This window comes from Hyaena hyaena, unplaced genomic scaffold, assembly GCF_003009895.1.
Source record: "Hyaena hyaena isolate Hyena2069 unplaced genomic scaffold, ASM300989v1 scaffold_121, whole genome shotgun sequence".
Taxonomy (NCBI): Eukaryota; Metazoa; Chordata; class Mammalia; order Carnivora; family Hyaenidae; genus Hyaena; species Hyaena hyaena.
The window spans coordinates 1,120,233-1,136,152 of NW_024080753.1; the positions used below are offsets into that span (position 1 = coordinate 1,120,233).

General features: G+C 48.4%; 1 protein-coding gene across 1 annotated transcript in view; it reads right to left on the minus strand.

Moving 5' to 3' along the window:
* The window catches only part of LOC120235079 (myosin VIIA and Rab interacting protein), a 327,535-nt gene that overhangs the window by 41,463 nt on the left and 270,152 nt on the right, over positions 1-15,920 (minus strand). The window contains exon 11 of the mRNA XM_039237197.1: positions 2,824-3,063. Coding sequence (XP_039093128.1) covers positions 2,824-3,063 — 240 coding nt within the window. The remainder of the gene's footprint in view (positions 1-2,823; positions 3,064-15,920) is intronic.

Sequence of the window (15,920 nt, forward strand, 5' to 3'; positions counted from 1 at the left end):
AGGGGGTGTGATATTTGCCAGGCTCCTGCCATGTGCTCAGCCCTAGGCTGCATAACTCAACCCTTACAGCTCTATTACTGGGCGTGGTTATCCTCATACTACACATGAGGCCAAGACTGTTTATCCAATTGACACTGAAGCCCTGGGATGGGTCCCAGGGATCAACTGAAAAACAAGACAGGTGTGGGCCCGAGCGTGGTGTTGGGAGCCAGCTCAGGGCCTGGAGGGACGGGGGAGCAGCGGGAGGCAGGATACACTGGCTTGTTTGAAGCCCCGGCAGTGAGTTAGGACATCAACCAAAATTCACAGAGTTTGCAAACTGCATGGCTGTGATTCAAACTGTGTCTAATCTGGAAGCCTAATTCCTACATCTTTCTGCTTCGAAATGATATTGAAGATATAAACCTGTATTTCTGTTTTCCATCTCTTAGCCCCCTGCCTGATGGGAAAAATGTGTGCCAATACCTTTTTTGTCTTCTTATGTGGATTTTTACATACAACAAGTGATAAACTGATGGATATTTGAATGCACTCATTCGTGATAGGCTGGGGAGAGATTTAAATTTTGAGACACTGACATATCTGGGAGCTTGAATAAAACCTAGTGCTTTCAACAATGCTCCTAGTTTCTTGCTCGGCGAGGCACGGGGAAGGATGGGGGGCTAAGAGTTTTGCCCCCTGGCTCCCCCTTTCCCTGTTCACTCTGCCCGGGAGAACCGAGCGCAGAGTGGTGGCGGTGCCTCCAGAAGGTGAAGCCTGTTGGCTGATGAGGGGCGGGAGCGCATGGCTCATCGCGGCCTCGAATGCTGGAACAGCAAGAGTGTTTGCAGCCTCGTGAACACCAGGCAGCAAAGCCGGTAGGGTGCGGAGCCATTGTAAGAAATAATGCGATGTTCTTCAGTTGCCATCCGGCTCTCAGTTCTGGCAGACAAGTGGGACCGGACTGGGGTTCAAGTGACAGAGAGGAGCACAGCCCATTACCATTGAGGAGGAAATGGCTGGAGCCCACATTCTTGGGAGGGGCTGCCTGTGAGGCCCACGCTCCATGCTCCAGCGCACAGGCATGCCAGCCGAAAGACGTGTGCACTGTCCACAGGCAGAGGACCTGATAGATTTACGAGAACAGGGACTCAGTGGATATGGAGGGTGGGATGGGAATGAGTGAAAGGCAGTCTGAGCCACTGGGGGGTTCAGGGGCTCAGCCATGGGAGATGGCGCCCACATCCTTCCGGGCCTGCTCTCGGCCGTCTGTGGTCATTCCTGGCTTGGCCCGGCTTCTCCACAGCACCCACCTGCACTATGGGGCTGGGCTCTAACAGCCTGGGTGTTGAGCAGGCGAAGGGGGCTCACTCCCCCATTCACATGGGCTGCCAGTAACTTGTTAGCCCATACAATGTACTCTCAGAATAGGGGAAAAAACTGACCGCAAGTGCAAAGAAATCGAGGTGTTTCCAGGCGAGATCTTATCCGAGTTACAGAAGAAGCGGCGCGCTGAAAGGGAAGGAGGCTGTGATGTGAGGCCAAGCAGATGCGCGAGGTAGCCCAGCTCTGAAACTTACTAGCGAACAAGCCTGTTTCCTCCTCTGCACCCACTTCCGACGGCTTTCATGAAATGAATGAACTAAAATAAGCAAAGCCCCCAGCACAGAGGAGGCCCTCAACAAACGTTAGCTTCTTCCTCTTCCAGTGGAAGCCGCAGCGCTATCTCGACTCTAGTGTGGCCAAGTCTAGCACGGATGTGCTTTGAGAAGCTGTGGAGGGAAGGATGGGGGTGGAGCACTGACTGGGGGGCAGGGGGCCCGGGACCCCCTTTCTACCAGGGGTTCTTCCTGCTGTGGTTTCTAAGCAATGCCCGTGGCGCTCGATGGGGGTGGGGCTGGGGGACTTCTAACTGTTTAAAACACCAGGATGCCGCACGGGGTTTGTTTGGCACACCCCAAACAAACACACACCCAAAGCTCCACATCGCAGAGCTCAATGGTGCAGAAGGCCACTTTCAGCACAAGGACCATGGGTTGAAGCTTCAGCATTGACTAAAAGAGGGACGGCTAGATGTTCTCAACCCACAGGCAAAATTCTTAATGGACAGGGCAGGGGCGGGAGGGAACATGGTCCTTTACCAACATGAGGGACCGTGAGCATTGAATTATAGGCTTGAGGGCGCCTGGGTGGCTCAGTTGGTTAAGCATCCAACTTCTGCTCAGGTCATAAACTCATGGTTTGTGAGTTCGAGCCCCACATCAGGCTCTGCTATCAGCACGAAGGTTGCTTTGGATCCTCTTTTCCCCTCTCTCCGTGTGTGTCTCTCTCCCACACAAAAATAAATAAAAACATTACAAAATAAGTAAATATGGGCACCTGGGTGGCTCAGTCGGTTAAGCGTCCGACTTCGGCTAGGGTCATGATCTTACAGTCTGTGGGTTCCAGCCCCGTGTCAGGCCCTGTGCTGACAGCTCAGAGCCTGGAGCTGCTTCAGATTCTGTGTCTCTCTCTCTGCCCCTCCCTTGCTCGTGCTCTGTCTCTCAAAAACAAGTAAATATTAAAAAAAAATAAATTATGGACTCGAAAATAAAGGGCTGTCTTGTGAAGGATGGTTAGCCCAAGGAGGGGACAAGGTTCAGGAGGCCTGGGACGTGCATGGCCCCTTTCCTGCATGAACCACTCAGGGCCAAACAGCTGGGGTTTCCGGGGCTCTCCCGTGCGCGTGGGACAGGCATCTGAGACAGCTCGCGGGGGGCCCAGCACACTTCTGCACAAGTACACAACCTTCCCCGCGCCCGGCTGCACGAACCACACCGTCTGCAAGTGCTGCGCGGCGCCTACCTTCTTCAGCTCCTCCTGGACGTCCTGGCCATTCTCTTCGGGGGACAGACAGTCCTTGTGGCTCTGGGGTTCCGCCTTGGGCTCCGACTCCTGATCGTCCCCCGAGGATGTCTCCTTCTCACTCACTTTCACTGCTAACTCGTACAGCCTGTTTCTCAGTTTTTCTTCCGTGGCGGCCCCACGGCCCCGAGGGTGCAGAGCCCCGTTGCTGATGTCGGTCTCCGACGGGTCTCCGGACGCCTACGTGCAAATCAGAATCACGAGCTGAGGCCTCGTCTGCCACACCCCTGTTGCTGGTTCCCCTCGCCTCCCTGGGAAGCACGGCCCAGGAAAACCAAGCTCTCTTACGTGACCTGCTTTCCCTGCGGGTGGCCTTTTCCTTTCCACTTTTACTTTCTCAAATACATGCAACCTAACGTTTCGTTAAAGGCTTCATGCAGGTGAGCGTCTGTGCTCAGAAACGTGCTGGAATTCAGTGTTTGCTTCCCGGGTGCCCACTGGCAGCCCTGTGTGGGTAGCAGGAGGCTGAGATGCCTGGTCGGTGGCTCCCTGGTGGAGGGGACGCACTGAAACCCAGGGGCTAAGTGTCCTGGTGGTGAGTGCAGAGAATGGGGTTGGGGAAGGATGCTGTGATGGGCCACTAAGGGGCACTTCCTTCAGGGCTGGAAGGTGGGGGCAGCTTTCTCGTGGAAGTGGCCATGCAAAGGTGCAGCAGTTACTGAGCTAAAAGGGAGACAGGGAAGCACAGCATTCTGGGCAAAGGGCAAAGACTGTGAGATGGCGCGAGGTCCTTGTACGTAGGTAAGCAATACTGTGTGACCTTCCCTTGATAAGTGCACTCCCCGCTTAATAATGACAGCTTTGGCTCCTACCATCCATTTGGTGGATACCTCTGAAGCTTCTTCTGGGAGTAGATTCCTGAACACATGGAGATTGTGACTCCCGCTCTGTCCTTGGCCTTAAGGTGGACAGATGTGTATGGAATTTTAACAAGATAACCCTCAGCAAACCATCGGGGTCCATTAGACCAAACTTTAGTTCTTAAATTTCTCTTTGAGTTGCTCTATTTATAAGGCTTGACATTTTATTCCCTTATTCTTTCTTGAAGGGTTTCTTAAGAACAAAGAGAAAATTTACTGATTTTTAAAAAATAAAATAAGACTCATTCTATTTTGTAATTACTATGTGGGTTCATTGGACCCTCTCATAAATCTATGGTACATGACAGGATCTTTGTGATCTTATTTTTCCCATCCTTTGAAATATTTTGCTCTTTCATCGTCCTGGGAATTATCTTTCATCATTACTCATCAATTGTTCCCAATTAGGCTAAAAGACACCAAAACACTAAAACGGAAGAATGGAATTGCCTGGAAGGATATTCAGTAATGAAATAAATCATCACCATTTTGAGTCTGCTTTTAGCTCACTGCATACAGTTGAGAATTCAAAATGTTCCATAACTGCAGAGAGAAGAAAAGTGATAGAGAACGCCATTTCGCCATGATTAGATGACTCAGGGGATTAATTCAAAGAGGAGAGATCTTCAGATGCTAACAGTGATGGTAAGTTGATTGTGTAAGTAAAATCTCAGCCCAAGGGTCTTCAGACGATAGTGCCTCAAGGTGAATATCCTCAAACTGAAGAATCGATGAGGAAATAATGTATTTATAAGGACAAACGGAAATATGGTATTTTCACGCAGTTAGTCATTCAACAGGAAGAGCTTCATCATATAATATTTTATAGTAAGAATCTGGACCATCTTGCTATATGTGTGACAGATTCTTTAATTCTTTGTGATGGTTGTGCATCAAATTTACCAAACAGTTATACTGGACAGATGTGAAAGGCAGCTGTCTACATAAAGGAAACAGATGACGTAGAATTGAAAAAAAAAAAAAAAAAGAGCCACTGGATTGATAAAAGAAAAAGCATCCACTGGAAATGACTATTTTCCTGGTCCTGAGCAGAATCAGTGATGAGCTGGGCTCATGGGAGGTGACCAGTTCTCCCAGTGTGCTTGAGAATTCGGAATTCTTTTGTCTGGGGATACAAGGAAGCTAAATGGGAAGAATGGCCTCTGAGTAGGTTCTTGAAAGACGAGGGAAATTTTAGTATGTAGATGTGGGCCCAGGCACTCTTGATGAGGAAGCAGCATGGCCAGTAAGACCCAGGGTGCATGAGATCACTTGGTGTGGCTGCCGGCATAAGGCTCAGGAATGGGAGAGTAGGGGGTTTGGAGGGAGGGGCAAATGGGCGTGGGTCAGACTGTAGAGGGTTAAGGATGAGCCTAAGGAGCTGGGCTTGTCTACCAGATAGTTCCGCTGCTGCCACGTGGCGTGCACTACACTAGCCTGGAAGTCAGCAACTGGCCACAAACCCACATCCGGCAACCTCTTTCCAGCTCACTCAACAGATTTCACGCACTGAAATAGCAGCAGTGTGTGCTATTTGTCTTCACTCCGGTTTGCTTTTCTGTAGCTTTGGCCTATTTCTTTACCTCACCAGAACCTTCAGACTTGGTCAATGGCGAATCGGTCTACATTCAGCAAATGCGTTCTGAGTGCCTACTAAGTGCCGGTCTGTGCTGGCCACTGGAGCTCACGGGTGGGGGCGGCAATTGTGTTGCTCTGGTGGTGGTCATAGGGTGGTGAAGAGACACTGTCCTGACACACTGGCTTCGCTGCACACACGTGAGCGTTTGATGAGTCTCGGGGGGCAGCCCTTACCTAGTTCGTCGGGTGGGTATCACTGGGAGGGAACTAGGAATCGTTGACAGCTGAGTAGAATTTTAAAGGATGAAGCCCTAGAGATCATCAGGATATATGTCCAGCTTTATGTGAATGTTGAGAATTGTACTAATGATAAATGATGATCCCAGAGTTCAATAAACACTGTAGCCACATGCACAGGGATCTGACATTAGGAGACGTAATACCACGAATGTAGACGGAAGCATCGTTATCAAAAGCCACCAGAGCTTCAAAACTAATTGAGTAATATTTGGCCCCGTCATATTTACCAAGAACATCAACAAATATTTGCATCTCCAAAGGAAAATGTGTCTGTTTTTTCTGTCTACAAAGGATCAGGCCATCCCCACTCTGTTATAAACTGACAGGTTTTCCCCACATACCGATTTTAACGTCAGTCTCCAGGCGAGCTGGCTGGCACAACAGGTGTTAAGTTGGGGTCTCAGCTAACAGGGTCTGTGGCTGGCCTCTGAGGACCCCTGATACGGTTTGCACACCTCCGTTTCCACGCACACTTTTCTAGGGAGAGGGTTCCTAGCTTTCATCAGATTTTCCCTGGCATCCATGCCCCCAAAAGACTAAGAAACAATGAAAAGAATACATAATCCTACTTCCTGGTGTAGAGAGATACACGTTACTCGAAGAGGGAATGGCAAGCTTCCAGCTGAGAGCAGAGCAAAGGAAGGGGGAGAAGGGTGGTTGGATTCCAGAGCCTGTTGCGAACATGGACTCTGCATTTAGAGAAGATGAGAGGCAGGACGGTGGAGACTTCTAAGAGCCTTTTGTGACTTGAAAAAATAATCAGAGAATGGAATTCGTTAAGGGCAAGCTGGGTACCTCTCAGCAAGATGGGTACCTGGGCATAAGACAGTCCCCATAATTGGTTGAAAATCGGAATTGCCTGCCCACCGGTGCTTTCCCTCCACTTTGTGGATTGGCATTGGTATGTCTAATGGGATGACATTTCTTTGAAAATAAGAAACCAATGTTTCTCAGTTGACACATTTTACCCAGGGGAGGAGAGCTCAGATCCAGAACGAAAGGATCACTGATCAGCTCACTCCACGACCTCTACAACGTGGTGACGGTGTAGAAAACCAGATTTTATGGAAAGAGAGAAGACGTTTCTAGAGACCAAAGTTCCCTAAAGTTCAAATGCTGCATTTTGCTTGCTCCTCAGTTGGGATCCAGGGAGAAGGAGCCGCACAGGCTGCCTGTGGCCTCTCACTCTTTGGACCGCATTAATTTGGGGCTGTTGTGTCAGAGCTGCATCAGACCCTGAGGAAGGGCCTCAGACGGAGGCCTGACGGGGCTCCGGGCCTCTGCCGGCTCCTGTGCGGTGCCGAGAGCATCTGGGAGCCGGCTCACGGAAGATCGTCGGTGGTTCTGGAAGGTGGGCTTGCCAGTGTTTCCTTGGGTGGGGAGGTGGCTGCCTTGGGGCCAGGCAGCCGGGACTCAGGGGCGATGACGTGCCAGCCACGGTGGGGACCGACGGGGAGATGCCGGATTCTGACCATGCACACGGGCAACAGACCACGGGTTCTCAAGTCTGAGGATGCCAGCGGGGTGGGAGTGACTTTGTGAACAGAGACCCCTTCCCTGAGGAGACCTGCAAGGACCCGGGGGCCCTGCTTAGCTCTAAGATGGCCCTGAAGCCACAAGGTCACAGAAGCTCCCCCACAGGTGCCCCAAGATGGCAAAAGTGGAGACGTGGGGGGCTGGAGGACTAATTATTTACCTAGAAGAGGAAAGACCGTTTTATTATTTACTTATTTATTTATTTATTTATTTATTTAGAGAGTGGAGGAGGAGCAGAGAGAGACAGAGAGAGAGAGAGAGAAAGAGAGAGAGAGAGAATCCCAAGTAGGCTCCATGCTCACTACAGAGCCTGATAAGGGGCTTGATCTCATGAACTGCAAGGTCATGACCTGAGTTGAAATCAGGAGTGGGACACATACACTGAGCCCCCCAGGGCCCCAGGCAAGACAGTTTTGAAGAGAGAAATCACAAAAGGCAACATGTTCTTCGACTGTCTAGTTCACACGGCTGGCTGTGCAGTGTGGGGGTGCTGGGTGTACAGTGGGGGGGGGCTGGCTGTGCAGTGGAGGGGGCTGGCTGTACAGTGGGGGGGGCTGGCTGTACAGGGGGGGGGCTGGCTGTGCAGTGCGGGGGGGCTGGCTGTACAGTGGGGGGGCTGGCTGTGCAGTGGGGGGGCTGGCTGTGCTGTGGGGGGCTGGCTGTGCAGTGTGGGGGGCTGGCTGTGCTGTGGGGGGGGCTGGCTGTGCAGTGTGGGGAGGCAGAGGAGGAAGGGTGAGGCATTTACAGAAGGATACAAGGTCACCTTTTTCTTGCACACATGAATTTAGTGTGTGGAACCTGGTGACCCGGCTAAATGAGAAAGTGTATTTTTAGACACCTAATGACGGCATACTCACTAAGATAAGCTGGTACGGTTTCTGAAACAAGGGTCTGTTCATACATTCTTGGTGGTCAGGAAGTTCTTATTTGTAATAATTTTTTAAATGTTTTTATTTATTTCCGAGAGAGAGAGAGAGAGAGAGAGAGAGACAGCGTGAGCAGGGGAGGGTCAGAGAGAGGGAGACACAGAATCTGAAACAGGCTCCAGGCTCTGAGCTGTCAGCACAGAGCCCGACGTGGGGCTCGAACCCACGAACCGTGAGATCATGGCCTGAGCCAAAGTTGGACGCTCAACCGACTGAGCCTCCCAGGCGCCCCTTATTTATAATAATTTTTATTTTTGGTTTTCATTCCATCCATCGCCCAAAAAGAAGGCACTTTCCGGATTACCAGGGCAACTGAGGGTGGCCAGCGTGATCTCCATGGAGCTTGTGAATCGAACCGGATACCCTTGGAACAATCCCTGGGAAACGTACGAACACTCAAGTCTGAGAAGTCCAGAGAGGGAAGTAAATAAGGGTGCTGGGGCTGTGAGCGTGGGGGCCGCGTGCACCAGCGCGGGTGAGCGCTGCGCCAGCACAGGACACGCGGGCCTCACTCAGGTGTCCTGGAGGCTCCCTGAGCAGCCACGGGGACTCTGAGGCTCAGCAGGCTGTCCAAGGTCAAGTGACCAGACGGCCTGGCCCTGAGGGCCAAGCTCTTGCCATTCTGCCGAGACAAGGCCAGATGCTCTAGGTGAACGCGAGCTCATACGAGAAAGACAGCAGAACCACAGAACAGGGATGGAACCCAACAGGCAAAGGATTCAATCTCATCTTTTATGAAGCGGGAGCTTAAATGAGGGAGACGATACTTTTTCTGGAAGCTTTCTGGAGACGGATTCCTTCATATTTCCTCAGAGGATGAAGTGTTCTCACCTTCACTCACCCTTGCGATCTGTCTTTATGCACCTGGAAATCCTGCCTGCTTTAATTTAAAGCGTTTTCCTCCTATTACGCCTCCCCATCGTCCTTATCAAAATCCTCCACACATCTGAAGGTCAATGCCTTCCAGACCGAGCAACCCCAGTCCTGGGAACGGTTTTTCACAAAGCCCGACTTTCAGCTGCCAGGTCACTGAGGGAGCGGTGGGAGACTCAGCGTTTTCTCCACCTCTGAACAAAAGCCCGGCTCAAGGATCACGTTCACACGTTCCGTATCAGCCTTGGTTGAGCGTGTCCTAGGGTCCTCACGGTTCCGTGTTCCCGCTGGGGAAAAATACCGCACCTGACCTAAAACAGCAGTGTCTGCAGCTTGCTTTTAGGCATTTTAGTGAACTTCAGAGAAGGGGCCTGACTATGGTGCCCCCGCCCTGGGACCACTGTGTGTGGCAAAGGCACGCGGTTTTACTCGCAGATCGCTTGGCAGAGCTGTCCCGAAGCCAGAGAAGAGAGAATGAGCCTCGGGACTGGCTCCCCCGCTGACCTGTGTCTTCTGAGACAATTTCGTCTCTGGTGCTGTAAGGCAGAGGTGTGTCCTCTCCCTAAGTATCGTCACCAGCCCAAATCCAGTTTTAGTCACACGCTGTGCCCCGGTGACTGTGGCATTTATTTGTCTCCTACCTGCTGTGATAAGGACACATACACAGATACACACCAAACCCTGGGCCAACTAACATGGTGAAAATGGGAATGAGTCACCTGTAATCTTATCAAATTGAACACGAAAATCTCTTTCTTTCTGCCTCGGCGAGAACTCCTTCACACGGAAGGACCTGGGTTTGGCCGGCGGAACCGTCCGGAAGGCAGATGCGGGCGCCAGCTGTTGCGGATGCATTTGCTAAAGGAGGTTGTGAAAACTTAGCACCTAGATACCGATGTGGAAGGTTTAATTTTAGCTTTTACACTGACACATCCATTGTCCTGTGTGGATCCCAGGCTGTTTTCTGAGTCTTAAATGTTATAAAAGCGATTTAAAAACAAATGAACAAGGGGCACCTGGGTGGCTCAGTCGGTTGTCTGACTTTGGCTCAGGTCATGATCTAATGGTTGATGGGTTCGAGCCCCACGTCGGGCTCTGTGCTAACAGCTCGGAGCCTGGAGCCTGCCTCAGATTCTGTCTCCCCCTCTCTCTGCCCCTCTCGCACTCACACTCTCTCTCTTTCTCAAAAAAAAAAAAAAAAAAAAAAATTCAAAAAAAAATAAACCAGAAAACCCAAATGAATTAGATCTTAATCTAATCTGGGGCACATCTCTCTCTCCCAGAACAAAAAATCATTCCCCGACTGACGGGCTCTGGCGCTCATCCGTGTTCCTCTCCTTACACTCTCCTCCCTGACAGAATTAGACTATGCTGTCTCTGAAAGGGCAGGGACTTATTCACCAGAATAAGTCCCATTATGGCAGTCCCATGTAAAGTAGCTAGGAAATCACTAGCCTGGGCCTCTCAGGTCAAATTTACTCAAAGAACAGGCATTTGAGACACAATTATTTTCATACTGACCACGATTGGTTTATCACTTTGTAGAGAAACCTGTTAGGAATAAAGCATCATTAACAGTGGATTTCATCTGTTGTTTGTTTTTTTTTTTTCTTTGACTCTGCATTGGAATTGAGTGGAGACTTAAGTTATGTGACCTCTGGATTTTGATGGCCATTTAGACTTGGACCTGAATGCCCACATGCAAGTCAGAATCATTAGGAAAATTTTCCTAAAAGTGAGGACATTCAGGGCAGGGACCGGGGTACAGCGGCTGAGGTATGTTCCAGATCCCCTTCTTTTCACTGGTGTCTAAGACTTGCTATCGATTTCGAGTGAGCTAGGTTCAGGTCCAAGCCATCCGGAATAGAGAGCTCAACATTTTCTCTGTGGAGTTAACGAGGTTTGATTGCGCAAAGAAGGAAAGGTCTTAACTGATAATTAGCCCTGGTATTTAATATCTGCCCCAAATAAAGACTATAATTTACCTTATTGCAAAACTAATGTCATTATTTTTGGTGGATGATCCTTAATGTCCAATAAATCGGGACTCCTGATTAAAAATCCTACCCAGCAGGACTTCTAACCCAGTCTGTGGAGCCTCTGAGAAGCTCCTGCTCCAAAACCTCTTTGACATTGAGTGTAAACCTTTGAGGGACTGTGTTTATGCATCACTGCCCCCCACCCCCGCCGGCCCGCCGCTGCCCCATGTAACACACGCAATGGGGAGAAAAGCTCATTTTCATCACGTTCTCAATAGAGCCTATGACACGATCGTATTTAAGAACCACCATTAGGGGCACCTGGGTGGCTCAGTCGGTTGACCATCTGACTTCAGCTCAGGTCATGATCTTACGGTTTGTGAGTTCGAGCCCCAAGTCAGGTTCAGAGCCTGCAGCCTGTTTCAGATTCTGTGTCTCCCTCTCTCTGCCCCTCCCCTGCTCATGCTCTGTTTCTCTCTGTCCCTCAACAATAAATAAATTTAAAAAAAAAAAGAATTACCATTATTCAGCAAGAGTCTCTCTTTGTTTTCTAGACCTGTTCTCTGCAGTGAGGCTACCCTGGAGAGCACACCCAGCAGTCCTCATGTTCAAGGGGCATCACTTGACAGATACCCGACTTAAGATTTTTCTTCAGTTGAGGGGGTATTGGTCACACCCACTCAAAACTGTTTCCTGGTGATTATTTGTACGTGCTTAGGCTGTGGTGTAGGCGGGAGTAAGGGGCAAGGGCAGAGGGCAGCCCTATCTCAGAGCCATTCTGCTTTCAGTCATATTACATATTATCTTCTCTTTAAGTTTGCATTTCAGGCAAAATTCCTTGCCTTAGAACATCTGAAAATCGATGGGGAAGGGGCGCCTGGCTGGCTTGGTTGGTAGAGTGTGCAACTCTTGATCTGGGGTTGAGCCCACACCAGCTGGGTGTGGAGCCTACTTAAAAAAAATAAAATATTAAAAAAAAAAAGAATATTGGTGGTGAAGAATTGGGTGCAGGGTGTGGGGGTTACCACTCTTCGGTCTGTGTACCGGAGGAAATTCAAATTCAACTGGAGCAGATTGAAGGGCTTGCTTGGGGGATGCTCCCTCAGCGCACTCAGAGGGAGGCGCACCTGTTGGCTGCCTCGGTGCTCTGGGGGTGCAGGGGCTGTCACAATACCCCCCAAGCCCGTGGTCTCGCCAGCACTTGTCCGAGAGCGTCCCCTTGGATTCGGAACTTAAGACACTCACGAGCCAGGCCGTGGGGAGGCAGACACCCACTCCTCCACGTACCCCAGGCTGAATCCCGAGGAACCTGGACCAGCAGAGGTCGGTGTATTTGGCCCCTGACAGACGGACTTGACGGGACTGTGCCGTGGTGACGCACTGATCCACGCTGAGTGACAACGTGTGCGCTTGTTCGGAGCATTTACAGCGGAGGCTGACGCGTTCCGCGTTCTCTCCATGGGGACCCAGGGGATAAATTCTCAGGGATCTCAGCCCCAGGAGCAGCAGGCTTTCAGGAATGGATTCGCTGTTCTAATATGGTTTCCATGACTCAGCAAGCTGCTCACATCATTCTCTTCCTATTGTCTTCTGGAAAGCTCAGAGCCAAATTTTTGGGACTCCTGGCCGGTGATTAGGACCTCACTGCATCCATATTGGGAACTAACATGCCTTCTGGCTTCATTTGTTTTTCCTATCCTGATTTCCCCTTTGCCCTACTTTTCTTATATTTTCATTTTATTCTCTTGTGTTTACATTGATATAAACCACTTTAAGTTCTTTCTGTAGCAAGACAACATAAAAGAATATTTACTGATTGTTGGTTATAAAGAATGACTGGCTTCTCAATGTGGCAAGATTCTTAAAATGCCTTTTAAGAATAATTGGGATCCAGCATGCTAGACAAGGGGGCAGATTTCCCCCAAGGAACCAACTTCCACTAATGAGCACGACACAAAGTGAAACGCCAGAGGAAACTGAAAATAGCAGCCCCCTGCAGCCCTGATGTCTCAATCAACGAAAAATTAATTAGCCGGTTTCCATTTTAAAATGGCATGTGGCAAACGCCATTCTACAACCTCTCCAAAGTTTCCATCAGAACTGTGTGGGAAGATACAGATAAAGGTGAAAACTTACATAACCAAAGAGGAATGGAAGGCAGCTTGTTACTAGTAAATGGATGGGAACAATTTTCACTAAGCACAAAGCCCAGGGAAAGGAACTGAAAAGAAAAAAAAGTCTGTGGGGACCTGTCCACTCTCATCTCCCAGGTGGTCAGGATAATTGCTGGTCCTCCCCTCATGCCCTCCTCATCTCAAGCCCTGCTTCAGAATATAAGATAAATGCTCTCAATAAATAAAAAAATAAAATAAAATAAAATAAAATAAAACAATATAAAGTAGTAAGATAAAACAATCACCAAACCAACAAAAGCACATTATTCGAGCCCTTTGTTGTGGTGTTGGGCCATTTGAAACACCCAGAGATAAACCCTACTTCTAGCCCTCTTACTTCCTTCTTGTTTTATAACTACTTAGAAAGTATCTGCCCCCAAACATTCAGGTGGGCAGAGGAAAGAACTCACCATGGTACCATGCTGCCTCCTAGGAGGTATGGTCAGGAAATATAAAGCGCCCAGGGCAGAGACTATAAAACCATGTAGAAACATAGAATGATTATTGTTCTTTTCCATCCATTCATTCATTCAACATACGTATACATACTGTAGGCTCATAGCCATTTGTTCAAAGAACATAAAGCAAGACAATGAGAGTGAGAGAAAGGTCCTATCTTATGCTGGCAGAGGGGAAGTGGTTTGAGCATGCTAGATACTGGTAAACACTGGGGTGGAGAAGCATTATTCTCATTTAACCATGACTAATAGAAAAAAGTTAACACGGAACTTAAGGAAAAATACTGCAGAGCAAAGGAAACAAAAGCTAGCTTGACAAAGGCATCACATAAATTTTACTAATAAGTAGGACACAATGTCCGATAGTGGTTTTGTGTTTTCATTCGGGCCTAATAATACAGAGTCTCAATGAAGAGGTATAGAAAGTTATGAGGGCTAAACACTCAGACTAAAAGGCAAGGCTGTCGCATGAGATAAAATGGGGAGACTGCTGATACAAAAGACCCAGAAAGATTGCAAGCATGGCATCAGGATTAGAACTCACATCTGACGATGGTAACAGGAGAGTTAATCCTGGGAACACAAATGACTGATGTGAGGACAAATTTGGGCAGGTATTCCAGAGGCTGGGAACAAGATCAGCAGGAGAAGGGGAAAACAATAAGAGAAGACTGCAGACATGGAAGACAGAGAACCAAGATCCAGCATAAGAATTACAGGAGGACTGGAAGAAGGAAGAGTCAAAATGACAGAAGAAAACATTAGGGTTGGGAAAATACCTAGGTGTGCAGAAAAGAGCTCCTTGTATTATGTCCAATAGCATGAAATGAGAACACACTACCATTTGGGCGAAATGTTTGCTCTTTAAAGATTATGGCAAATCAAACAAATGGTCTAAGAGAAGAGAAAACCATTGCGTGTAAAGGAAAGAATTAGGGCGTCTTCAGGTGTCAATTCACTCCAAGTCAAGAGACGGTGAAATGCCTGTTGCAGGGCTTTGGAGGGAAAGTGATTCTGACGCGCGATCTCATCCATCGGCGGACATCAGGGGTTGGGGTTCTGGAGGTCGGGGAATGCACCTAGCAGTCTATGGTAACCGAGAACGGAGCGACTCCCGGTGCTGAGGCACAAGTGAGGTGAGGCTGGAGGCTGGGGATGCAGTGAGAGGATGTGGGACAGGACCCCTGCCCCCGGCTGGCTCTCCCTACGTGCTGATCGGGGCTGGCGAGGGCTGGGGTCCCGCAGGGAGTGGGGCCTCCCGCACATGCTACCCTGTCTTCCAGGAAGTCACTGGAGTCCAAAGAGACAGAAAGTAAGAAAACCACAGAAGCAGGACGACAGCCGTAGAAAAGAGTGGGGAGTTAGGGGAATGAAGCCTGACGGACACGAAGGCAAAGGAACATGAGCTTCTGAGGCAGGACCTTGTCTACCCCGCTGACGTGCACAACACTGTGCGAGTGTACGTGGAGTCTGAACTCAACAGAGAATATGTGTTCTTTTCAAACACACATATGAAACAGTCACAAAAACTGGCCACGTGCTGGGTCACCAAGGAAATCCCAACGGCAAAATGACGTAAACCATATTTATTGCTCACAATGCTGTAACACTAAAAATTGGCAACAAAAACAAAGCAAAACAAACCAGAAAATTATCTACTTTTCTGAGTACCTCTTAATTTTGATTAAAAAGATTCACGTTGGAAATGATAATTTACTTACAAAATTTTGATAACGGGTTCACTACATTGCCTATGGGACATGAACAAAGCTGCACTTGAGGGAAATTACGTATATGTATATGTATACTTGTATACACACACTATATATTACATTATATATAACGAATACACACACACACATATATACACATATGTATGTGAGCCAGATTATCATTTTATTAATTGATCTCAAAAGTTTTTTTGTTTTTGCTTTTATATCAATTAATATAATTTTCATTTTACTTTCTTGTTTTCTGATTTATTTCCAATATATATTTTCTACCTATTCAAATATATAAAATATTTCACATAAAATTCACCTCTAAAGCTGCCTCTCAGTGGGGCATACCTGGATAGCTTTGTAGGTGAATTCTTTCAAACTTTTAGAAAATTACCATGACATATAAAGTGTTCTAGAAAAGAGTAAACAACAGAGAATCCTTGCCAAGTCATTAGTATAACTTGATAGCAAAGCTGAACAAGATGGCATGAAAATGGAAACCTGCAAATAGAAACTAGCTTTTGCAGAAAGGAATCAGGATCCAGGAAGATTTATGCAGCAAATGAAAAGATGTTTAGGATGAAGCAATCTACTAATGTGATTTACAAACATCAACAGAAGAAAAACCATAG